The sequence below is a fragment of the Amblyomma mixtum genome, chromosome 2, assembly GCF_055824585.1.
Source record: "Amblyomma mixtum isolate Tamu chromosome 2, ASM5582458v1, whole genome shotgun sequence".
NCBI classification, from domain to species: Eukaryota; Metazoa; Arthropoda; class Arachnida; order Ixodida; family Ixodidae; genus Amblyomma; species Amblyomma mixtum.
This window is the reverse complement of record NC_143013.1, coordinates 40488258-40514738: the sequence shown is the minus strand read 5'-3', so window position 1 is coordinate 40514738 and position 26481 is coordinate 40488258. Positions and strand designations below refer to the sequence as shown.

The following is a 26481-nucleotide window of genomic DNA, read 5'->3' as shown; positions in this document are numbered from 1 at the left end:
CGGCGTCAGAGGAGGATGGCTTGCAGAGGCTGAGCGCACTCTCTCCTAGTTTTTTTTACCTCCATGGTATATTAGCTCTATGGGTTTTGGGTATAGTTGGGTATAGTTTTGGGGCAATTCTGGTGCGAGTTTATCGAAGACGCCATATATTAACAATGGGGGAAGTAGGCTAGGTGGCGAAAGCTACCGCCCGGTACAAAGGGTAAAGCCATTAACATCCATCCATCCATCCATCAACATGGCGGTGTCCATCGATTATTTGTTGATGCCGAGGTTTATGTTGTCAAATGGGTTGGTTCTTGATTTCGGCGGCTGTTTATAGACAAGAAATAAGCCTTTCGTCCAAACATTGTAGTTGGGTGACTGCAATTGTACTAAGTGTTTGATGAAGGCTACCTCATACCTAGCAAAGTTTTGAACGAGCGCTCGTGATTTCGTTGCCGGCACTCTGTCAGTGGCGCGTGAGTTGTGAACCGTAATAAAGTTCGTCAAGTTTGGGCTTTACAAATAGCACCATGTCGGACGCTTGGAAAGACATGCAAGAGTTCAAGTCGCGGCAGTCAAGCCTGCGTGAACGTCTTCAGCGTCGTAAGAAAGAACGCCAAGAGATCGTTCAAGGCATCTCAATAGAACCTGTCACGAGCGCCGGCGAAGACAGTAGCGGACCGGTGAGCTCTATGATAAACCAACCTTTGGGGTCTCCGCAAGCAGGCCACCAGTCAAGCGGGACACAAGGCGCCAGCACCGATACCGCCGCAACTGCACCCACTGATGTTGACGAGGTAGGCAAACTAGTTGCTGCCTTTCAGCGACCCGCTAATGATTATGCCGCTTTCAGCAGCCAAGTCTGCATCACATGTTCACGTTGTTGTAGCACCTGCACCCAAAGAAAGTACGGTGTCCTGCTTAGCATGAATGGCTCGCAATGTCTGCAGTTTCAAAATAACTCGATCGCGTGCAAATGTCGCATGTGTTGCTAACTAGGGATCAAGGATTCTTCACAAGTTCGGAGAACGACCACTTGGTTCAGAGTGCGCAAGTTCTTTGTTCAACAGCCCGCGGATTAAACCGCTCTATCTAGAGTGCGCGCGATAGCCTACAGTAGTATAGTGCATTCATTAACTAGCCTAGATGTGCCCTCATTAACATCCCTTGATTGTCGTCGAAGTCAATATCCGCCCTTTTGGAATAGGATATAACATGTAATGATGGTTTCATAAAGGATGGTGTGGTATTTTAGATGTGTAAACGTTTTGTGGATATGGTTAAATGTGCTCATTGACTCTTCCCAACTCACCAGCAGTGAGGCTCTACAATGTTTTTGATTTTCCTGAGCCTTTTCTTCCCCCCCCCCCCCCCCCCCCTTTTTTTTTCTCTTCCCATCTGCTGCATAAATACAGGTCGAGCGTCGTCTACTGCGCTGCCTGCTAGATGTTGCATTAGATTTGCCAGCAGACTCCCGTCGATTGCAGGCAATTGTGAGTCGTTCATTAGGTCGGGATGTCGACCACAATGCCCTCGAGGACTTGTTGCACAAGCTGGCAGCACAGGAACTCATCACACTGCAGGAAGACAGTACCGCTGAGGGGAACCCCTGTCTACAGGTGACTTCAGCTGAGCACACCCGTCTGCAAGCCTTTGTGGATGCACAGGTGAGCGGTCTTCCACAGGAGCACTAACTGTTGACAAGCTTCGCCGCTGTGCCTCACCTGTGTCATGCTTTGGAACTCGAAGCAAGCACAAGACCATCTTTCAGTTGTCCTGTGCCACGGCCACTGCGTTATTAGGCATTGTCTTTCACCACTATGCTGGCTTATCACCAACTGTTCTTGCATTCTGCACTCTTCATACTGTTCATTTATCGTATGACTGAGATGACTGCACTTTGCTTATCATAAGGCAGATGTGTGGGTGAGCTGACGTTATGGCAATTAGGTAGTAATAAATTGAAGAATACCTCCTGTATTTATTCACTGGTACTTCCACCAGTGAATTTTTTGTTGAAATTTGCATTTGACACCATATTTTATTAAGGCTTTGTCATCTGGCCATAGCTGTATATCAGCTGTTTCATACTATTCAAAATGACATTGCATTCAGACACGGGAGTTTATATAAATGCTTCTGTTCCGAGGTCCTTTGTGCATGCTTTGGTTTGGATTGTTCTAAACTGAACTCAGCAGTGATGAAAGTGAGCCATTACACTGGAGCCATGACAGCTCGTTCTTTGAGTGCTTAGTGCACGACCCTGCCTGCCCAGGCAGCACTCTTGATTTGCATATTTGCTTTCTGATTTCAGTACTTATTTTCGCTGCAAGTGGATAGATAACCATGAGCAGGAGAATCTTTGGCCAAAGTTGCCATGAACAACAAATAAAACCTAGTTGATGCAGTGCATTTTGTATTTTGCCCATGGTGGATCTAGGACTTGAGAAAAGGTATTTTAAAGCACAGGTGTCAGCTTTCACTGACACACACTAATGCTCGGGAGCCCTATTTTAACCCCTGCAAGCATGCTCTAGCGCAGCCAATTAATTAGAAAGTCATAGTTTTTGGTTGCAGCTCGTGCATCCTGGAGACTTCTGTCCCTGATAGCACATACCTGGACGTTCATTATTGAAGGTTAAATCCAGCTTTATATGGAACTGTCTATGACCTAATGCTCAAAGGGGTTCTCACTGGCATTGTATGGAACTGTGGCCTAGAATGAAGTTATAATGCATTTGGGGTTACTCTTCATGCTTGTTTCATTCTTTGAGCGTTGACAACTATGAAAAAAATGTGTCTAGCTGGGAAGAAGCCCCAGCAGGATGCAGCAAAACTTCAGCCAGCTGTGGCAAAGATTTTTCTGGTGTGTCAGAACTGAATTTGGCTCCTTCACCAAAGGCGATTGGCTCCATGGGTTTAGATAAAGCACTTCCTTATTTGGAAGGGTCTATCTCAGAGGGAGAAGCCCAATTCCATTGTTTGGCTGTACCAGTTTAATTGCTCTTGCTTCTTCTTGTCTTGATTCTGGCAGTGCGAAGGCAGTGAAATGCGTGAGAAGCGGGGACAGAAGCGTACTGCACCGGGACCCAATTGAGTCGCTACTGTCGCTTCCATCTGCACGGGAGAAAGAAACCAAGCAGCTGGGTGAAGAGATCCTCGAGTTGCTGAGCAAACCCACAGCCAAGGAGCGCTCACTTGTAGAGCGCTTTCGTTCCCAAGGGGGTGCACAGGTCAGCTTTAGAGATTTCCCATTCTGTTCATTTATTGCTCGAAGTAAAATTTATTGCTCGAGGTTGTGTGTTATTTGCACTTTGGCAAACAGTGACATAAACTTAGACATGGCCAGTAAAGTGTTATAGCAAAGTCTGGAAAAATGCTTGGTCAAATGGAGAAATGCATGAAAGGCATTTCCTCAAAAATGCATTTCTCCAAATGAAATGCATGCCATGTCTTATGTTTGAGCTTATGTTTGTAGCTCTTTCAAAGCTACAAAAGTTTATGTGTGAATGTTTTATGTTTCAAGGCTGGTGTCAGGCTATCAGTGCAACCTTAATGAAAGACTTGGCGATTGATTATAACACAGCAGTATTTCATTATATGTATGTGGTTATGATTCGCTACAAAATTGCTATATCCCCAGTTTTAGTAAAAATATTTTGACCAGTACATAAACCATCAGCACTCATAGTCTCATGTACACCCTTTGTCAATAATCTGCAGGCCACATAAGTTGCTTATCGGTCGTCTAGTTGCGAGCTTATGGCAAGGGCTCCTGGCTATTCAGTATTCTGTTATTCTGCGAAAAATCACGGATTTGAGCTTATTTCGTGCAATGGCTTTTGATTTTTTTTCCAGGCATCAGTAGGAACAGCAGAACAGTGTGAATGTGATTGGTTAACTGAATCGATCTGATTTTTCAAGAAAGCTAGGATCTGGTAAAGGATGAAGCTCTGCTAATGCCTTGATGTGCTTCCTCCCTCATTCACTCCAGCAAGTTAGCGCATAAAACGTTGGCAGCTCTGGTGACAGTGCACTCACATGCTTCTGCAGGAAGAGCCACGGTACTGGTGTCTTTCGAAAGAGACATTAATGGTAGTGACAAAAACATTTTTAATTTAAAGTAATGCCCATAGTTCATTCTTGGAGCTTCCGCTAGCTGTGATATCATGCCGTCCAGGAACGAAAGGGAGAAGCAGGCGGTCACCAGACTTTTGCAGGGCTGCGTCACTTTCTGAGAATTCCACGGTATTCAAGGATTAAAATCTACATAGGCTGCAGGTAAAACAGGCCAAGTGTTTTTGCGGTATCATTTGAAACCATGACATAATCGACGATTAAATCTCAGGCTTCTCCGCGCTACATTGAAAGAGGGTAGAGAAGCTCGGTGATGATGTCATGGTCGAGGAGATTTCAAATTTCCACTGCCTCTGCCCACAACTAGCCTGCATCATTGGATGCAGCCAGACATTGTTCCATGGGCTCTACCTTCAATGGCGTTAGTGTTCTTCCGCCAAAAAAAAGTGTTTCTGAGCTGTAATTGTAACGGCACCATAGATGAAGTCGTCACCCCCCCCCCCCCCCCCCCCCCCCCCCCCCGGCACTGTGTACTGTGTAGTGTGGAGAAGCCTGAACACTGCTGCGGTTTTGATTGGCGATTACGCCAGCAGTTATAATGATAGCCCAAAAAGACTTCGCATTCTTTTCCTCCAAGTTCCACAAATTGGCGCTTTTAAGGTTGTCGAATTCTAAAACCACTTCGTTGCCCTTGAAGGGCATAGTCACCGCAGCAGGTGCGGGATTGTGCAGTGGACATAATTAGAGAGGTCACCAAGTCCCTTTAGGGGCACTGTGTCAAACATACATTATTGTTCAAGTTAAAGCACTTTCCAACACGGAATTGCAACAGTCACTTTCAATTTTAATGAAGGTGACTGTGAAGCATATTTCACAGATAAACTTGTGGGTTTGTTTTACGTCTTATGCTTCACCTGGAATATTTGATTCTTTGTTCTGAATTGCACAATTTTAAATTTTCAACACAGAAAATTAGGAGCCTTACTTATGGCTGCCCTGAAGCTCTGAATCTTTTTAGAGTGAGGAAAACCTCATCCTCATCTTTGAAGACCTTTTGTTCTTTACAGGAAGCCATAGGGGCTCCACTATAAGGCTCAAAAGCAGGTCAAGTGGCCCAGAGACTTTTGACTGAGGCTATACATCAAACAAAATCTTCAACTAATGTAGGTCAAACTAAACTGTTCAGGATCACTAATCCAACATCAATTGGTGACAGGATAATTTTTTTCTTCCTTTAATTTACCAACAATGAGATATGTGACAAACTGCTCAGCTGCTATTATAGGAATTGCATGCTGCATACTATTGCTCTTAATTCCTTTGATGGAAGCATTTACTAATTCTACACATTGTCTATAATGCGATGACATACACTCGCCGTCAAAAGTAAATGGAAGGCGATTTTGTCAAAAAAATTTAATTTCTTTAAATCTAAAGCATAATGGTCCATGCTTGTTGGTGCACAGTGCAATTCGCACAATCGCAATTGGGCTGTGCCCCGCCGCGGTGGCTCAGTGGTTACGGCGCTCAGCTGCTGACCCGAAAGACGCGGGTTCGATCCCGGCCACGGCGGCTGAATTTCGGTGAAGGCGAAATTCTAGAGGCCCGTGTGCTGTGCGATGTCAGTGCACGTTAAAGAACCCTAGGGGGTCGAAATTTCCGGAGCCCTTCACTACGGCGTCCCTCATAGCCTGAGTTACTTCGGGACGTTAAACCCCAATAAACCAAACCAAACAATTGGGCTGAGCATATGTATTCAAGGTTGCATGAATTGGGGGGGCCAATGATTAAATTTTTTCCTGAATATTGCCTTCCATTTACTTTTGACGGCACCTGTACAAACAGTTGAGGCACATGAGGTGAGCTATTTGTTTGGCATACTTGTGCTGATAACGAGAAAGACGCTTGGTAATGTGGCTGGTCATTGATCTAATGGCAGCTGCTTTTGGCTGGCCAAAATTTGTGCATGGCTTCATTCTGGCTCTCATAGCAGTTTTTGGTAACAGTTTTACAAAATATGTTGACCGTGATAGTGTTGAACGTGGTAGTGGGCTCTTTGCCTTTCTGCAACAGGTTCAAGAGTTCTGCCCGCATGGGACCAAACAGGAGTGTAGCCGCAGTTCCAGCACAGGTGTGGCCTGCGGCAAGCTACACTTCAACAAGATCATCCAGAAGCACACAGACGAGTCCCTGGGCGATTGTTCCTTCCTCAACACTTGCTTCCACATGGACAGCTGTAAATATGTGCACTATGAGGTAGGTGTTCCGGCAGCGTCTACTTAAAAAGGGCACAGGCATCAAATGTTGGTTGTGTGTTCTTTCCTTATAACGGTGTGCAGGATATTAGCAGGCATAAATTGCCGCATTGAATTCGCCTACTCTCCTGTGGATAGGGTGTCGAACCGGAATTTTTTTTGGTTTTGTTCTGGCTTTGGTTCGCACAGTTCGAGTTAAGTTCCAGGTTCGGTTCCGGAGTGCCAATCCATTCTGGCTCGAACCGGTTCAAACGGGCTCAGGAACAAAAAAAAGAATTCTGAATGTAGATTTGTTTTTGTCCAACTTCGTAGTGCTGTTTACTTTTTGTGTGATATTGGTATGCAAAATTTTAAAAATGCAAAAAATTTATTTTATGATTATGATGCAAAATCATATGAACTCAAGATTAATGTAAATTGGCTGTGTATCCATCTGATGAGGGACATACATAAAATGAAATGCTAGTGGATTTTGCATCTACAAAACCCTCCAGCTTCAGCAGTTTCGCAGACCCCATCGAGCCAGCAAGCCAGGTAAATGGCACGCACACATTGCGTGACCTCGCCACTTGCAGCTTTTGCAACTGCGTCAATCTTCCCAAGCCTGCCTTGCACCGTGTACGTGCTGGCAGTCTGGCGTAGCAAAGAGCGCAAAATATGCGAGTAAAATGTTGAGAGTGTGCAAATTATATGCAAGCGCAAATTATGTGGGTAAATACAAATACAGAAGTAAGGTCTTACCTACCATTTCATTTGTTCCTAGAATAAAAAGTGTCGCAGTGGCTCATGCAAGGAAGCACATGGTTAAACATCCACTGTTGCTCAGTGGTTGCACCCTTCATATGCACAAATGCACAAATTTCTTGTGTGATTGACAGAAACCTATGTTGGACACTTAAGCGGGAATTTTATGGAAAAATGTTTGCTGCATTTGCACTTGCTGCACATGTATTTTCAAAGCCATAGCTGGACTGCAGTGGGAGCCCTTACTGAAGATGCATTGGCACTATAGTTAAAACTCGATTTAACGAAGTTGAGGTGAGCCGTGAATTATTTCGTTAAATTGGGAACTTCGTTAAACTGAGTGAGGTATTTCTTGGGCACATAATTCGGTACATTCGATTATATGGTATGGCGGCATCCAGAAAGCTACCGCAGGCATCATATTTGTGAAGCGAAAATGCTCCCAAAATGAAACTGCGGACCGCGGGAACGACTGGCGCTTCTAGTGCGTATGAAAAGAAACAACAAAAATTGTTACTCAACAAGAAAGGCCCGAGGGGACTACAAATCTATTTTCCATCAATGTAGTCGGTGATCTTTGTCTGCGTGTGCTTTGTGAGCAACGGCCGCCCCGATTTCTCGTAGGTCTGAAGTGCGTCCAGCGCGTCTTCCGTCCCCTCGTGTGCTCCAGCAAAATGCCACAACAGATCGAGAGCATCCATCACCTGACCTGGTGTCGGCATGGGAGCTTCGGTACCTGCAGGGTCGTCGTCAGCATCTTCAGCCATCACTGCCTCCACGCTTCCTACAAGCCGCAACATATCGGCATCAGTCAAAACTTTCGTTGTGACTGCGTTTGCGCCGGCGTTCACTTAGTCGGAGAAACTTATGCCTATGGGCACTTATCCACTGAGCGAAGGTGGTCCCAGGCATCTTCATCCTCGTGCACGGCGCTCGCGCAGTCGAGACCAGCTTCGGCAGTTTCAGGGCCTAGTGTACTGAAACCGGCAGTCCTGAGCAGTTGACAATTATCGACGGCCTCAATGCTCTCCAAGCTGCCGCCACCATCTCAACTGCCATAAAAATATCCATTTTCGTCTCGCGCTTCAGCTCCAGGTTGAGGAGATCTCTGTCGATGACGCTTGTATGTGCACTTAACGCTATTAATTATTCCTTGATCTAAGGGCTGAACCACGGACGTTGCGTTTGAGGGGAAGTAGCGAAGCTCCACGCTGGTCAGCTCGACCTCTGCCACGTAGTGGGCCATGTAGTTATCTAGTAACAGGCACACTTTCCTTTTCTGGTGACACATGTCGCTGTCAAATTCCTTGCGCCATGCAGCGAAAATGGCACGCGACATCCAAGCCTTTGAGTTGGCAATGTACCGAAGTGGTAATTTCTTGCGAGACACTGTGCATTTGTTTTGGTGTGTACTTCAAGCAAAAATGTGCTTTTTGAGCCATATTGACATAGCTTTCAGCAACCCCACCTACAGCCTAGGCATTGAAAGCCCGGCTACTTTTGTTCCGTGTTGGACACTGCGGCTTGTACCTTTGTGTTTTCCTTCCTCTCGACATACTAGATTCTCGGAAGACTCTGTGCATTTTTTCCTTGCCTAGCTTTCATAGTAACTGATGTTCATTGGCAGCTGTATGCAAGATGAAAAAAAAAACATTTCTGTGTGTTCTTCTTCAGCCAGCAAGACAATGGGCTGTATTCATGGACTGCAATGAGGCTCTGCGAATTCTCTGTAATATGATCAGAGTTTCTGGTCACCAACCCATGGCCTGAGATATTAGGTACCTAAACCACTTGGCCAGCATGGCTGGCTGTTGCATAGAATACCAGTGGATTCTAAAATAGTTTGCTGTTTTTGATGATCAAAAATGAGGATGAAGCACCCCAAAGAGGTCTTCTGTAGTGAAATTTCCGGAAATTTTTTTCCTAAATACAGTGCAACAACAATCGCAAAGAAATAAGGTTTTGTTGAAAGTGATCACCTCTAGGTACTGACCTTGCCTCCCCCTCTCTTTTTTTGCCTTTTTTACCTCCCTTTTTTCTCTCATTTAATTAGCGCATATCTGAAATCATGGGATACACACCTACCATCTCGTCAGTTGAAAAAGCTTCACTACTTACCGCGTCTGAGTGCAGCATTTAGTAACTCTGTCCTTTACAACAAGTCGCGTATCCCTAACTATGGCACTCGTGATTTGAGTGAAAGAAAGTGGCGTGTTTTGTTAGAATGTCCATGGCATATTAGACAGCCTGCATATAAAAGCTCCGTTTTCAGTGCAAATAGCCTTTTTGTCATTAGAATACGGTAATAAATCGATACAGGTGAGCTTCAGCTTGTCCTCAGTGTCCCTTTTAAGACTGAAGGGACAGCAGTAACACACATTGTTGTGTCTGCCTCCCAGGTGGACAGCTCAGTGCCAGTGAGCCGGCCGCCACAAACCCCCGCCGGAGGCTCTTCTCCTCCGGCACTGCTCCGGGGCACAGGACCAACCGTGCTGCACCCTCCACAGTGGATCCAGTGTGACCTGCGCTACTTTGACATGAGCATCCTGGGAAAGTTCTCCGTGGTTATGGCTGACCCGCCCTGGGACATCCACATGGAGCTCCCCTACGGCACCATGTCTGATGACGAGATGCGACAGTTAAATGTGCCCAGGTGAGCTCTGCATATTTTTAGGGTCGTACCACCAGCTTCTCCTCCTCTTCGTTGGGGCTACCTCCTCATTTGTGCCGTTGGTGTACAGTGGAAGTGCCGTTCTTCTCATTGAGCGTCATAATTGAAGCTCTGAAGAGCACAGGGGAAGGATGGTAGGGCTCATGGAGTACAGTATTTGTAAACTGCCTGTAAGCCAATGGCATAATCTGAAATCCTTTTGGAGTGCAGCTTAGGCGCCCGTTCCTGGGTTGAGTAGCGTGCCTCGCCATCAGTGCAGAACCAGGCACCGAGCTCAGTGGAGGATGAATGAGGGGGGTAGTGAAAAGAGCATGAGGAGGAAAGCGAAAGAGGAGGGTTTGGCGGTAGCATAAAGGCAGATTGCGTGGTGATGACCAGCGGTGCAAGAGTAGCGCACCGTTGTCTGCACACCGATGACGTCATCTATAATGTATGCAATGAGTGCATTGCAAGGAGTGCTGGTTGTGGCCGCCGCTTGATCAGAGATGGCGCTACACTTCATTGGACGCTCACATAGTGAAAAGCCTAACTTTACTCTTTTCCTGCTTTCATCTCCTGAACCTTTTTCTCCTTTAATCGTTATCAAAATTGGTTTATTTTCTTGGCACTATGGCCCTTTCTTTTATTTTTAATTAGATCTTCTTCATCACCCGTGATACCTTCCTTCCTGCTGACAAAGCAAAGAACATGTGAAGGCTTTATGGACTACAAGGATAATATTTCAGAGTAGTAACCTTAGGTTCAAGAGCTAATCTTTAGAGATGAGCGAATACTTAGACAGCTTTTCTTCCACAGGTCTGGCGAATTCTCATTAAGTCAAGCTCACTCACTTTGAACTTCCAGTTTATTTAAACAGAATTTCGTTCCCGTCACATGCATTTCTGAGGGCATAAACTCTTAGTAATTCTTGAGTGTATGCATAAGTGTTTCAAGTGGTTCATTTGAATAGACCATGCAGGCAGCGAAGCTCAGCAGCATAGCAGCAAGCGACTGGACGCAAGTAATTATGGCAACCGATCATATAACTGCCTTCAACCCGTGTACGTTGTAGTGCTACTGGTGACATATGCGTGCGTGGCCTACCACTGTCGCTTGTGACCACCTCTCGTCAGCGCACGCCACCAGCTGTGTTCTTGCATCTCTAGCATCCACCATGCATGTTGCCTTGTTATCATTGTGCCCTTTCTGGGGCATCTGTCATGATGTTGGTTGCTCAGTTCCTTTCTCTGTTCCCCCACTTCATTCTTGTCCTGGGCATCTGCTCCAGTGGCGGTGCCTCAGTCGCATCTATAATGTGGTTTCCCATGCAATGCAGTGCGTTGGCCTCATGTTTAAATTGGGCTTTCTTTAGTTTTGATTCTGCATACTTTCAAGTAATCGCATTAAAGGGACACTGAGGAGAAATTGAAGTTGACTTGCATCGACAGAATACCAGCTCCTGATTACAAAAACACCATTCATACTGACAACAAAGCTCTTGCAACGTTGAAAAGAGCAAGAACCAAAATACAGGTATCGCCGCCACAGGCCAAACTCGCAAGTACAAGCTTCATGACGTCATAGGACAAAACAGTGTTGCTAGAACCAATAGTTCTAGCAACACTAGGTCACGAGAAGCCATGAATCACTGAGGCGCAGCAAATACATTCACAAATCTCCTTGACGTCGCCAGATGGCACCACGTACCCCACAGCTACACGTGCTCCTGCAGCGCCGGGACCAATCAGCGCCTGTTTTCCGGCGGTAGGCGGGCTCCCGGTATTCCGCTAGCGGTAACAAGGTACACGGTATGCTAAAGGTGTCTATTTGCAAGAACTTCGTTGACGACTTTGAGAACGGGATTCATTGTAACGCTGGCAAAACGCCGGTGCAAACGTAAACGAAGCGACGGCCGCAATAGCCGATAGATGCCTTCAACGTGCGGCCGGCAGTAGCTTTCTTTTCGGCTGCTGCTGGGCCGCACTGCTGGCCGCCAGAAATCACGGAGTCTGCGTTACGTCATGTGCACGTCATGTTTCACGTCACTTAGTCCTGTGTCGTCATAGGAGAATCCCAAGTTTGAATCAGAGCGGCGGGAAAAACTTTTTCAACTTCGAATCCAAATTTCTTAGAAATAAATGCATTGTTCGCTGCCGGCCAAGTGGCAACAAAGCCATGAAATGCCGAACTATCGGATTTTGCTATAAAAAAAAATATTAATAGAGCTCTCCTTAGTGTCTCTTTAAGACAATAGCATTAAGGAGCTCGTGTCGCAGAAAATCCAGCGTCGTTGACCGCGGGCAAAAAATCGATGAACAATTTCCAGGGAAGCAACCTAGGAGGTAGGTGGGCCACCTAGGTTATGTTACCTTGTGGCGTCATCGCGACCTGCCCACCAGATTATGAGCAAACTGCGCATTATGGCAGGTGGCATTTAAATTAATTATTGGTCGCAAGAGGCTGCTCAGGAAGAGCAGCCTGGGTCGCACGAACCCTGCCATCGCAAGGCAGAAGCGCATCACTTGACCGCTGCACCAGGAGTGGTATGAGGGGATCGAAGGCAACTTTTATATTTTTCGACTTGGAGTGATGAAATTTGGCAGTCTGGCTTAAAACAGCATTAAACAATCAGGTATAAAGTTTCACCATGACATCTTCAGTAGTTTCCCTTTTATCAATATTTATATGTTGTCCTCAGGTTGCTTGCTTGTAGAAAGCCTAGCATGACAAAAAAACAAGCTACAGGTCTGTAAATGCTTTTAATATTTACTAAGAAGTGTGGTGTAAATCAAGACTCTCTTAATATTTTTTTTTAAGATTCCTCTGCTCCTTTTCATAAAGGACACAATGTGCACCTTCTTTTATGTTTAGAATGTATCACGCTCTAATTACCATGTAATAAAAACATGCGAGCCTAAATGGTAAATCTGAGACTGTCTTGACACAGAACACATTTCAGTGATCACAACAAAACAAAGAGGGTAAAAATCCATGCACCCATTGCTGTGCTACGCTTTCCACGAACAAGGTATTAAGCTCAAAACAAACTTTCGAGAAAACAAGCCTGAAAGTTCTAAGCTAGCACACACTGTCTTTGTGTAGATGCCGACAAATATATTTATTTGGAGCGCTTAAAGTTTATTTTTGGGTGAAATATTTCAGTACAACATAGAAACAGTGTTGGAGATGCCAAAAAGTGTACTTTTCAAAAATCAACTTTTTTCGTGATTTTTGCGATCTGATCTCCACATCCCCCCTTAATGCTATTGCATCATACTCTTAAAGATGGGTTCAGACGATCGGACCGGATCGCGGATGGTCCGGGCGCGTCGGCGCTCTCCGCGCGCCACGTGACAGGAACGTCACGGCTCTGAGCGACCTTGAGCGGGCGGCGCAGACTTTTCCGGGCCCGGATCGCGGACCGAGTGAAAAAGGCGAGCGCCTTTTTCAGTCCACGCAGACCGAGCCTCCGCCGTGGACCGGGATTGTTTTTGCTCTTTTTTGCTTCTAGGTGCGCACGTCTGGCTAGCTATCCTGAATGAAGTCGGCTTTGCTTCGTGCTGGCGCCTTTCGTTTTGGCGCGCTTTTTGCCGGATTTGCAGCTCGAGTGCGGCATTGTGTCCTGCTTTTCGTGTTTCACTCGCTGCGCTGTTCACTCCACGTATGCTGCACTGCGACGTACTGTGTATTTGAGCGTGTGCGTAAATGCCCGCTTTGCTTTATTGTTTCTTCTAATTTGAGTGAATTTGGAAAGAAGGCGCTCAGTGAGCCAGTATCTGGTAAAACTGCTCTGGACTCAGCCGCAGCAAGCATTTGTACGCTCCGGGTCGCATTCAAGTAGGTCTTCGTACAGCAGGTCCTGCATGCCCAAGCACTTTTTTTCCAACCATGACTTTGCCCAACATAACAGTTTTTAGCCACGAAAGCTTCCTCCTCGTCCTCAGACGCTTCAGTGGCTACAGCCAGTGCGGCGAGACGACGTTTTCCCTCGGCGTTCATGTTGAAACTCTCGGCAGCTGAGTTTTCGAAGCCACGCAAACAGCGCAAGCACGCCGTGGGCGAGAGGACGCGTGGATTGCCCGCTGCGTTCGTGTGAATGCTCGACGTCAGGACCGTCTCCCGGAGCTTGGTCACGCGTCACGATAACCGCGCTGACGCACGCAGACCATCCGTGATCCGGTCCGCTCGTCTGAACCCACCTTAAAGGGACACTGAGGAGAGCTCTATTAATATTTTTTTTATAGCAAAATCCGATAGTTCGGCATTTCATGGCTTTGTTGCCACTTGGCCGGCAGCGAAAGATGCATTTATTTCTAAGAAATTTGGATTCGAAGTTGAAAAAGTTTTTCTCGCCGCTCTGATTCAAACTTGGGATTCTCCTATGACGACACAGGACTAAGTGACGTGAACATGACGTGCACATGACGTAATGCAGACTCCGTGATTTCTGGCGGCCAGCAGTGCGGCCCAGCAGCAGCGAAAAGAAAGCTACCGCCAGCCGCACGTTGAAGGCATCTATCGGCTATTGCGGCCGTCGCTTCGTTTACGTTTGCACCGGCGTTTTGCCAGCGTTACGATGGATCCCGTTCTCGAAGTCGTCAACGAAGTTCTCGCAAATAGACACCTTTAGCATACCGTGTACCTTGTTACCATTAGCGGAATACCGGGAGCCCCCATACCGCTGTGAGCAGGTGCTGATTGGTCCCGGCGCTGCAGGAGCGCACGTAGCTGTCGGGTACGTGGCGCCATCTGGCGACGTAAGGAGATTTGCGCATGCATTTGCTGCGCCTCAGTGATTCGTGGCTTCTCGTGTCCTAGTGTTGCTAGAACTATTGGTTCTAGCAACACTGTTTTGTCCTATGACGTCATGAAGCTTGTACTTGTGAGTTTGGCCTGTGGCGGCGATACCTGTATTTTGGTTCTTGCTCTTTTCTATGTTACAAGAGCTTTGTTGTCAGTATGAATGGCATTTTTGTAATCAGGAGCTGGTATTCTGTCGATGCAAGTCAACTTCAATTTCTCCTCAGTGTCCCTTTAAGGCAGAGCTTAATCGTCCCCTCCTATTTTTTTCCTTCCAAGTTCAAATCATCGAGGTTTGACTGTAGGGGCTTTCGTGGTGTTGCATTGTCTTTGCTGCATTCAAACATGAAATGCATTCTGTACTGGAAAATTTTTGCAGCCAGAAGTTAAAAAACTTCTTGTCGTCCACATTTGTCACAAAAGCTTCACTTGCATCCTCGCAAGCTCAGACTCTATTAAAAGTTCCAGTGAATTGTCCAAGTGGTAAATGACACTATCAAGCTGCCCGTCTTTCCTGTTGTTAACTGCCTGAGCAATGGAACTGGTCACAGTATGGTACTGAGGTCACACAGGTGCTGTATTTTGACATGGTCTTAACTAATGCTGCCTCCACCTCCTCTCTGTTTGTGGCTCTCTACGGGGACCAGAACTGAGAAGTGGTGCATAGCCTTATGAGCAGTATGCAAGTTACCCATTAAAGGCACACTGAAGACAAATTTCAGCTGTGCCTATATCAGTTGATCATCACGTTCTGAAATATGAGGCTTTTATAGGCTAGAAAATATTGTAAAAATTAATGGCCAGTATCAGCGCCATGGGCCGTTCTCACAATCAAGCTGCAATGACGTCAAGTACTTTTTCGTTTACAGGTCTCTGAGGCTAGACCACAGTGCCATCCACTCCTAGCCTGTGACCATGAAGTCCTTAAAGGGATACTGAGGCGGTTTTCGAATCAGCTAACCTTCTAGGGTTTTGAAGTAGTGTCATTGCTGATCACGTCTGTGAAATTATTTTTTCGATTTTGGCTAAAACAGTGGCGCAATCACCAGCTAAAAATGCGATGTTTAAATTTCCCGCGCCCCGCGCGAGCGCAGGAGAGGGGAACAGCGGAGAGGGAAACCTCGTCCATGTCGGCCAGCGTGACGTCATGTTGAGGAGCCGGGGATGCTTCGGCGCACCCGAGCGCGCTTTCAGCGTGCGTTGTTTCTTGTGCTGCATGCGTTGTTCCTCGTACTGCGTGCGTTGTGACGTACAAAGCTTGTCAGCCGACCTTGAGAATCAGATTCAACAGGTACTGCTCTGCGTTCGTGTCCACGAACAACTACGGCCGCGACTGTGTCGTCTTCCACTGTTTTCCGCACTATCACAAGCTCGCAGCGCAACCGCTCGCTGCTGTGAGGAAGAATTCATGCCGACTAAAGCAAGCTTACTCTGCTCGAAACACTTTCGTAAGAGCTGCTACAGGCAGAGCTTGTCCTAGTGTGATCTCTGGAGATTTCTGCCGAAAAGGCGCGGCTGAACCATGACACAGTTCCATCGATTTCCTCGCGCATGAGAGGCGTGTCACCATTCCGAAGAAGCGCCTCTTTTAAAAATAGAAACATGCTCACTTAGCCCCTGAAGAAACCTTATAGAGGCTTAAGCATGTGTCGCTCTCCTCAGCTTAGGTGCGGCCAGACCACCTGAGACGTGCTCAGCAAGGCTCGGTTAGTGATTTTATACTCGGTTCGACGTGTCCAAGCAAGCAAGCAAGCAGAGCAAAGCACAATAAAGCAAAGCAAGCAAGCATCGAAGCTCTTCATATGCGGCATCTCGTTTAATCCTAGCTAAGCAATTAAAGTGAAAGCGTTTGACGTTGATTTGGGATGCAAATTTATGAGAGAAATGAATGCCAACCGAGTTTTTGCAAAAAAACACCGCAGCCTTACTCGGTTTCTTCATCAAGTTGTGGCAGCGGGCGAGTTGGAGCTAGGTTGGCTTTTAAACACACATAGAGTTGGCAACTACTTCACTGAACCTAAACTGCAAATCTAGGAAGGGCGAACGTTTCCGAGGCAGCGATTAATATTTTCTGGCATCTGCTGAACGCGCCAGGAGTGAAGCAGCAGCCTTGTGCGCGTATTTGGCTTAGTTTCCAGCGCACCATGATTGCGTCGCTAATTTTGACACCAACTTTGTGCTCCTTCATCGTTTCCTTAAAATTCTTTCTTGCCCCAACCTGCAACGCCGGGTACTGAGAATATGATTTCTTGTACACAGTGCTTTGGGCCTTTTCTTTAGGATGACACTCTTCCGGGCGAGCCAGGAGGCGTCCGGTGGTGGTAATTGACTTGAGTATTGTTCGCACCCCTTCCTTTCCGAGAATACGAGCCGAGGTTGTGCTGGCACCTTTTACGCATGGTCTGCATCGCGTCTTTGACGCTGGGGTATGCTTGTGCTAGGCATAGAATTTTTTGTTTGTGTCTTTTTTGGTTTCAGGCGATACGTGGAATGAGCAAACTGTAGTATCCTTTTCTTCGGTGGTCAGTAAAAAAAAACAGTCGCCGTATTCGCTTTTACAACGACACGGAAAGCTGCGATCTGCACTCAACGCAGCGCCGGACCCGCGTCGGCAGCTTCTCCAGTCCTCAAAGTGACGTCACGATCTCTCTTGACCAATGACGGGCGGCGGCGCGCCGTGCGGCGTGCCCCGCGGCACAGGCCGCATATTTCGGCTAAAAAAGGCAATTCGCGCTTGTTTTTGCCGTATTTGGATGTGATATTCCAGTATACAGCATGAAAAACTATAGCACGCCGCTGCCAGCCCGATTTTCAGAAAAAGTGCTTCAGTCTCCCTTTAACTCTATCAACATAATCAGCGGCGTCACAAGTTTGTTTCAATTGGAAATTTCTCAGCCACAAGTATTTCTTTTGCCTCTGAACAAACATCAACAGAGCCGCAAAAGGCCAAACAATCAAATTTACTGCGAGCAAAAACTGGATGGAGGTGTCCTCAATGTTCGATTATGTTGCTGCAGATCATGTACTTGGGGCCCTTTGCTTTGTGTTAGGTTGCGAGTGAATGCTTGGTTCGAATGTGTGTGCTGTGTGCAGCCTGACGGACGATGGGCTCATCTTCCTGTGGGTGACGGGGAGGGCCATGGAGCTTGGCCGGGAGTGCCTGAAGCTTTGGGGATACGAGCGGTGCGATGAACTCATCTGGGTCAAGACCAACCAGCTGCAGCGTATTATCCGGACGGGTCGCACGGGGCACTGGCTCAACCATGGCAAGGAGCACTGTCTGGTTGGAGTCAAAGGGAACCCCAAGGTACATTCCTGCCTCGCTGCAGGCAAAGGGTTTATCTCGGTTTGCTTATTTGCGTGTACTGTCGAGGACGAAAGTCCCCAGGTCATGGTAAAAGCGATCTAGACGCATAGGTGGTGTGTCAACCAACAATCACCCGATTTCATTGTCACGCATTACATCACATGAGCCAGACTTTCACCTCTGCAAGTGTGGTCTCAAACCACTGGCTAATAAAGGAGTTGTCGGCTTCAGTCACTGGTCACATATCATGGATACTTTTTGTCTCTGATAGTGCATGCAGTTTTAAGCACATGTAAAGCACTATTCAGATGGAACAAGGTGCAGTCAGTACAGCGTGCTATATTTTGTGGAATATGCGTCTATGCGTCTATGTGCGTCTATGCAAAGGGGAGTTCGCAGCAGCCTGACTCACCTGGGTTGAAAAGTAGGCTTAGCACTGATAGAAATAGATGGAAGCAAAAGCTTTCAAAGCAGTTTTCTGACTTCGCAGTGCACCTATGATGTCATCTCTTCGTGAAGAACAACCATGTTCATCCTATAACAGATTCTGAAAGTATGAAGCATCATTTCGAAGGCGATGTATTTTTAAAACGCTGCAAAACCTGAGCATGGGAGTCACCCGCTGCTGGAGGTACGAGGTGGTTGTGCAATCTATAGAAACACATGTAAGCAAAGCTTGCCAAATTATATTTCTCATTTCACAGAGCCTCCATGGATGTGGCCATTAGTTAACAGTTGGCTGGTGCTTTGAAAAATTGTGTGACAAAGTATGCTTCACCATCTTTTTAAACAATCGTCCCCCTTTGCCTTTCAAAAAGCAAAAACACTGCGGAGCCACTCAGAACTGTACCCCTGATATTTTAAATCCTTGTCAACTAGAACAGGGCTGCAATGCTTTGTTTCCTCTCGAAGAGTACACTGGGCTCAACTGAGCACCTAAGCGCAGGCAGCACACTTGATTCAAGCAAAGTTTTTGTCATTGGTGCAGATTTTACCAGTTGATTCGTGGCACCATTTTTTTTTAATCTACGGCGAAGACACCTCGGATTCGCCCCAGCTCATAAGCAAAAGCAGTAGCCGTCGCGGCGGAGAGTACTAGGTCACGGCTCTTAACAAAAAGCTGCCAGAAGGTGTGGCGTTATCATATATTAGGTCTCGAATTACAGAAAAAAGCCTGTCGCTGATGTTGCGCAGCATTAATGCCAAATTTCACTGTTTTTGAACAGCAACGACGCCGTCAGAGAGGAGCCGGAAGCCCAGAGTGCTAGCTAGTATAAACTAGAATAGTCGGTGAAACTTCTGAGAATGGACTTTCTATACGAGGCATCTCCCTTACTACTCGAGGTTATGACCCTTCAGTCGGACCAAGAACCTCCGATAAGAGATATGTCTTCTCTTTGGTGTGAAGCTTGTCTCCTTGCTAAAGAAATGGAATCGGGAACCTGCTGAAGGCCACTGAAGCATGGACAGACAATTGAATACAGTAGATGAGCACCTAGAGTTTAGGTGACGGCTTCTATAGATCAATCTTCTAGATGCTCAGACCAGTTGCTTAATTAAGAACATCCAGAGAAACCACCACTGTGACTTACAGTTCACAGAGACCCATAGATATACGTACAAATTGTTGGCCATTGTGAAAAACTGAGCTGCAATAGGATTTTGCGCTCTATGAACAGACCTTCAGACAACTCGTAGTGCAGGACAACTCCAGCCTGAAGAACCTTTGGCCGGAGGCAAAACTTGCGACTCTATAGGGACAGTGCTGTGCTCCTTGCTCTTTTGTTTTCGAAACTTTGTGCATGTGGCTACCCCGTTTTGTCCTGACCACTTTTTAACATCTCCAGTACTAATGTTGAACAAGCGCTTTCAAAGTTGGGTGCTGTCAACAAAACATGCTAACACAATCTGGTCAACAAGGTGAGCAAGCCTCATACTGCAACCAATATCTGCACAGCATGTGTAGGAATGTGTTAAAATTTCTACTCTTTACGTCTTTTCCCCCTTTTCTAAACCAAGCTTTTTTTTTCACCTGTAATCAATGCTTTTAAAGTTCGCGCCGTACAACTGGCCGAAAGATACCAATTTACAAAAACAGAGTAAACGCTAAATAAAGAATCCCAAACTGGGAAGCTCCATTTTACACCACTTGGATTGCTGGAGGCAGAAAAGCTGTTGGTTGGGTGCAATTGCAGGAGATAAACCGGGGCCTGGACTGTGACGTGATAGTGGCCGAGGTGCGTGCAACGAGCCACAAACCTGACGAAATCTACGGCATCATAGAGCGTCTGTCTCCAGGCACACGCAAGATTGAACTCTTTGGACGACCACATAATGTCCAGCCCAACTGGATCACCTTGGGCAACCAGGTGGAAGGTGTTCGGCTGACAGACCCTATACTCATCAACGAGTTCCGCAAGCTTTATCCAGATGGTGACTGCATGAAGAAGCCTCAGTGAGACTGTCTTTCACGCTTCAAGTTTTTGTGGCATGAGTGTCAGCTTACCTCTGTGCATATTGTGGACAATGCATCTGCAGCGCATAGCGTTACCTAGAGCTTTTAACAACTGCCTAGCACTAGAAAAGCAGGCACCGCACTGAAAGAAGTTACTGGCTACAGTCATAACTCTGAGACCTTATAACAACTCCATCTGTGCACAGGTTCTCTTGATTTAGCTTACTCACGGTGAGCTGACATGTGACTCTGTGCATAATATTTTGCAATCTACACTTACTGCAGTAGACCCTGTTTCATTATTTGAGCACTAAATGTTTACGCTAGACTTAGCCTTAACTGCTGATACAAAAGTTGTTAACAGATGTATATAAAATCTCTTAAGATATTGACTCTTCAGTGAATGTCATTTTGCAACAGGAGGGCTTTTCAGTAGGGGCATGTGAATATTGAAATTTTTGAATACGAATCGAATACGAATATGAAGAAAAAATGCCTTCGAATATTGAGTCGAATATGAAATATCTGTTCAGTACCAAAAGAACAGATTTCAGAAAATGATAAACAAGCAAATGTTGTTGCAAATATTGTTGGAGGATTTACTCTGTATTCATACCTTGGTTCCGAATGTTCTGGTGAATTCTGGACTATTATTTGATGTCTCCCGCAGAATTTCACAGATTCTTTGCTCTCAGGTTGCGGAACTTGAAATTTTCCGCTGCAGAAAATTAGGGGACTTAGTTGTGTGTAATTGATTCTTGTGGTTAAGCTGTAGACGTAGTTTGAAATGTCAAAGAGACTCTGCACAATAATGCATTTTGCCAAAATATCTGGTGGCAACACACGTTTGACACCACTTGTTGGTGGCTATCCTTAAGCATGCCTGTTCCTAAGCATTCTATTCACTGCTTTTTTATTTAAAGCTATACGTTCTGAAAGGTTGAAGAATTAAGACAGGTTGAAGAAAAGCAGTGACTTCTCTTAATTCCCCACTGTGAAGAAGTCATGACATAAGGTTAGCACGCCAAGTACTCATTACTTCCTGCAGCTGGCATACAAAGTTTTATGTCAACATCTTCTCAGTAGCCAGCACTTTGCGATCAGAATGTTTGGTATGTGTGAGTAAGTGGTGTAAAGAAAAAGGGGGCACGAATGTGGGACTTCTGGCCAGCGTCCAGCAATTCCTGGTTTGTAATTTTCTTACAACTTTTGTGCTTGAAATAGGAAGGCATTAGTTGGAAAAAAAACTCGCTTTTGCATTGCTCTTTCACACAACATGGACTAGGTGCACAAAATGGACCAAATGCTAATTGTTGCTAATGGGCAATGTACCAATTTCTAACATGTTAGCAGTGCTTTTGAATGTAGGTACATTAGCTTGCACAATGTAGAAATAGTAATTTCTTTTTAATTCTTTTATAATGGGGGCAATTAAGCATAAAAGTGCACAAGTTAAATGTTTCACAGGAACTCTGAAACATTTTATCATTACTAGGGCCCGGAAATTTAGGCACTAAAGAACCCCGAAATAGGCAGGCATCTAGGCTCTAAAAAATGCTGAAATAGGCGCTGTAAAGCAGAAATAGGCGCTTTGAATAATACTCTTTATTAATAAGTACAAGATTTTCCAGTCAAGCACGGAGTGTACGCAGTCCTCAACTGAAACAATAAAGCGCATTCTCAGGTTTTCAAACTAGAAGCCCCTTCGGTTTTCGCTAAGCATAGCTTCGTACTTTGAAAGGCTTCTTTCGACTTCACATGAACTTAGTGGCGCAAACCTAAAACATGAGAGTTGATAAGGGTCCAGGCCTTCAGGTGATGTGGCCGTATCGTCTCTGCGTAGAAGGTCACTGATTTGGGAAATTGTGTTTCTAGGCATCTATTTTTTCTACCAATTGTTGCATCTTCGTAGAAGCAGTAGCGCCCTTTCCTTCCAGTCCCCGAAGTGCTGCTGGCACTTCTGCCACTACATTCAATGATTCATCTATTCAGAGTCCAGCATTTTCCAATTTTGTGATCCTTTCCGTCAATGTTGAGAAGTATGCACTAGTGTATGTCAGGTCTCTTTCCAAACTCGCCTCTTTCTACACTTCGAGAAAAACACTTCGTTCCACTACGTTCAAGGTACTCTTCGAGAAAAACTTTTGGCGAGACCCGCCCCTTTTGTGAGTGCATTGGCGCACGCCTTTCATCATACTTAGACAGATGTCTCAAAATTGAAAAACGGCACCGAGGACCGAAATGCCGGATTTAGGCATTTATAGGCAAAAACTACGGTTAAATAGGTAGTATTTCCTAAAAAATGACGAAAAGGCTGGCAAGTGCAAAAATCCCTTGTTTAGGCATTTATAGGCATGTTTAGGCAAATGCCTAAAGTTCCGGGCCCTAATCATTACCTCTCTCGTGAGGCGTTGCTCAAATAGTTACATTTTGGCGTGCTGTTTGTAGTGACCTAGTTGTTGGCTGTTTGTATTTTCCAGAGCCCCACCTGCCATGGGAGTGAATGCGTGGACAGCTGATCCTCACATAAACCGGCCAATGATGGACAGTATGGTTGGGTATGGAGAGCCCATGGGTGTGCCTGAGCCCGGCATCATGTACGAAGGAATTCCTACTAGTGCATACCATCATTACCCTCCACCACCTGTAGTGACGCCCATACCTCGCCAATAAAAGCTGCTTCTATTAGGTATGCTGGACAGGCCCCTCCATCAAAACGAGTGAGTTTCTTTGGCTGGTGTACTAGTAGCTCCTTGTGTTTTTGCCTTTGTAGCTGCAGGTATGTCACACAGAGGTGACTCTTATCCGCAGAATAAACAGCTCGGCAAGATGCTAACTGGTTATGATGGTATTAGCAGCACTGTCCTGCATTCTTTACTTTCATCTTTGTTCCCTGTGTCCTGTTAATGCTACCGTAAACTGTTAGCTGGCGGATTGCAGAAGTTTTGCTGGCACTTGTTCCTCAGTCACGTAGCAGCAATATCGGGTGTAGCAGCCTGTCTGATGTTTTGCCATCTGATACAATGGCAATGTGCTTAGTCAAAGTCAATCCAGCACCACTTCAGCAGTAATATAAACAAGGCAAGTAAGCATCAAATTTGCCTTTCTACTGTATGCGATCACTACATGCAGCATTCACATTTAAGTTGAGTAAGTGCCATAGGCATTGAATTTCACTGTGTGATTGGCCCTTGCATGCTAAGAATCACTGCGTTCTATTTATGCATCACTTGTCTGCTCGGGGTATTACCATCTGTATCATTTTACGGTCCGTCTCAATATCGTGTGTCATCTGCTGAGCTGAGTGAATGAAAGGGCTTCCATTAATTAAATAGTTCTCCACTGAGATGATATTTATTTATTTATTTATTTATTTACAGAATACCTGCGTCGCCTCGAAGGCATTATCGCAGGGGAGACAGTTTCAAAACAACGTATTCAATTTCACACAAAAAGCAACAAGAACATTAAGCGAAGTTAACAGCAAAGTAAAACAAAACAATAAGTGAACATTATTAAAGGTAACAGAAATCTTGAACAATAGTAGGAAAGGATTAAATTGTCAGGAATACAGTCGACAATAAAAATCGCGATTATCAGAGACTGAAACACACTCTTCCGGCAGCAAGTTCCAGTCTTTCACAGTTTGTGGAAAGAATGATTTAGAAAAACTGTTTGTGTTATTTATTTACTGCAGCGTTTTGGCTCAGTGCTATGCAGTAAAAGCAAATAGACAGCTTATTGAAACATATTCACGCAGGCGTGATGCTTCAACCCAGTTATGGTCAACTCATCCGCATTAATTTTAAAAGGAATGACTGCTGCTCTTCATTGACAGGTCGCTGTGGTGCAGCCGTGCAAAACTGGGATTTGCTTGTGCAATTGTGTGTTAGTGAGCCCGCATACCATTACCTGATTCCTGTATCTCAGTTGCCATGAATTTGATGACTGCACTGAAATATACCAGGATTTTTTCATTACAGTGGCAACTAGTATTATTTCAACAGGGCTGTGTGAATATTGAAATTTTCTAATACGAATCGAATGTGAATATGCAGGAAAAAGTGCTTCGAGTATCAAATATCTGTTAATTATGAAAAAAAAATTTCAGACAACGATCTGGCAAATGTTGCTGCATTTATCTTTTTTTTTTTTTTCCAAAATAGTGTATGGTCTTTGCAGCCGAAATAAACAAAACAACCGACTCAAACATAATCACAGAAATGTGTAGTACTTGAATAGACAGCATAACAGTGTGCAACCTGCTATGTGGTCATTCAAAATGAGTAACAATATGAAATCTATGGTTTGACGCATAACTGGCAACTAAAAAAAATTGCAAGGGACAATAGACGATATGCGAAATTGCTTGGCGGTCTGGCAACACCGCGCCCACAACTTCCGGTTTCCATCTTGGCGCGGTCGAGCTCGTCGAGCTGGTGCATCGTTTGCTATGCGTACTTTCTTCTTGCGAGTGGAATTTCAACAGGCAAGCTTCAGCTGCTGCGTTGTTTTCACAGCTGATCTTCGACCAAATGTAGGTGCTTTCAATAAGCGCCAGCTTACTCCTACCGCATCCTCAGCTTTGCTTGAAGTCTGGCGCTGATGATCGCAATAATCCGCACTCGAAAATGGGTTGGAAAGTCGAACCGTGACCGTGTGCTGCTGTCGTTTTAATGCTCGCATTAAAGCACCACTTCAAGCATCACGCATTATCATGGCTATTTTATTCCCAGGTGGACGCGAATTCATCTGGTAGGGTAGCGAGCGGTTATTTTGCGGTGAGTGCGCACGTGTGTTGACAAACTTCTGTGACAGTGCGAACTTTCGTTCGCGCCGACGCCAGGAGCTTCGTGCATTGCAGTATAATCACACAAGACCCTCGACCAGCTGCGTAATTCGATTCCTTTACTGCAATGTGCAATGCGCATCCGCGGTTTTCAACGTCACCGTTTCAGAGGCCGGCGTCGGTTGATTTTCGCCACAATTCGTTGAAACCGCGTCCTGCTTAAGACGCAGTCAGTCGACATTAACAAGAGGAAAGTAAGCATGCACATATAATTCAAAATATTGTAAGCAAAGACGCAGCTTTTTTTTTTTTTCAGAGCCACCGTGGCGGCTTGATTAGAGAAAGATGTTACAGCTGTAGGTGCATGCACGGACTCGATACGCTGGTCAAGCTGTGTGTGCAGGGGCGAAATTAGCATGTTCGGTTGCTTCCGAAACTTAATTAGCTTACTCCCAAACTTGGACAAATGGCTTTGTTGCGAAGCAAGCTGTTGGAGCTTGCCACAACGATAATAAAATCTGATGGCCTGAAGCGTTTTCAGAACACTGTTGCACGTACTTTCTAGCTTAGACATGCGTCCCTCCTTCATAATAAAGTAGCTATATTATTCGCTTCTTTTTTTTTTAGATTTTCGTCGCCGCAGATATCGAAGGTATAGGAATCCTCAAGAAATAAACCATTCGCACCTCAGTTTTTATACGTAGGGTGTATTGCTTCACAAAGACTCCTTAACGCGTATAACATATGCGTATATGGTCCAGAGAGTTTGCTCGCCCTTCTAAAACTAATTGAACACGGGAAAAACTTAACTGAACACGTAGCAAACTAAGCAGTAATCGGCATATGGTTCTTCGAGTGAACTTATTTCGCCACGGCACAAGCGATTGGCCCGCTCAAAAATATTACCTTCTCTATTACGTTGTTCAAGTATGCGTCTATATATATTCGCGCCCGACCGGAGAGCTTGATATATGCACGAAATCGGCTTCTAATTTTGATCAGAGACAACAAAGGCTGTGGTCCTTATCTTAATTTAAACGCAAATCACCTCGAGAGATTTGTCAAAAATCAGCGCAGAAAGCGAAAGCTGCGCACTGATCCGCGTGCTACATGATACCTCGCATGGCGTTTTGTGTTACTAAAACGTTGGGACGGAGTAAAAAAATAGAAAAGTGAAAAGCTTGAACGCACCTAGTTCTGGCACGCATCGTAGTGTCTTTTCACAGTGGAGAGGGTAGCGCAACACTGCATCGGCATTTTACTTTTCAAACGAAGCGCAGTCGTTTTAACCCAACGCTGGGCAGCGGTTTCGTTTTCTGTACCATGCCAACATGGAGGACTTAGTTCTCGGAGCGCCGAGAGATGGCGCTGCGCCTTTCGCATATCGTCTATTAAGCTCTGTCTTGAGGGTATGATGCA

General features: G+C 45.5%; 1 protein-coding gene across 1 annotated transcript; it reads left to right on the top strand.

The window, feature by feature from the left end:
* Nucleotides 1-217: 217 nt before the first annotated feature.
* Nucleotides 218-22970, top strand: Mettl3 (methyltransferase like 3). Its single transcript, XM_089571315.1, is given in 9 exon segments — nt 218-782; nt 1401-1652; nt 3020-3070; nt 3072-3218; nt 6136-6318; nt 9461-9714; nt 17605-17818; nt 20014-20273; nt 22754-22970. Coding segments are annotated over 9 exon segments (1821 nt in total). The 5' UTR covers nt 218-515; the 3' UTR covers nt 22947-22970.
* The last annotated feature ends 3511 nt before the right edge of the window (nt 22971-26481 follow it).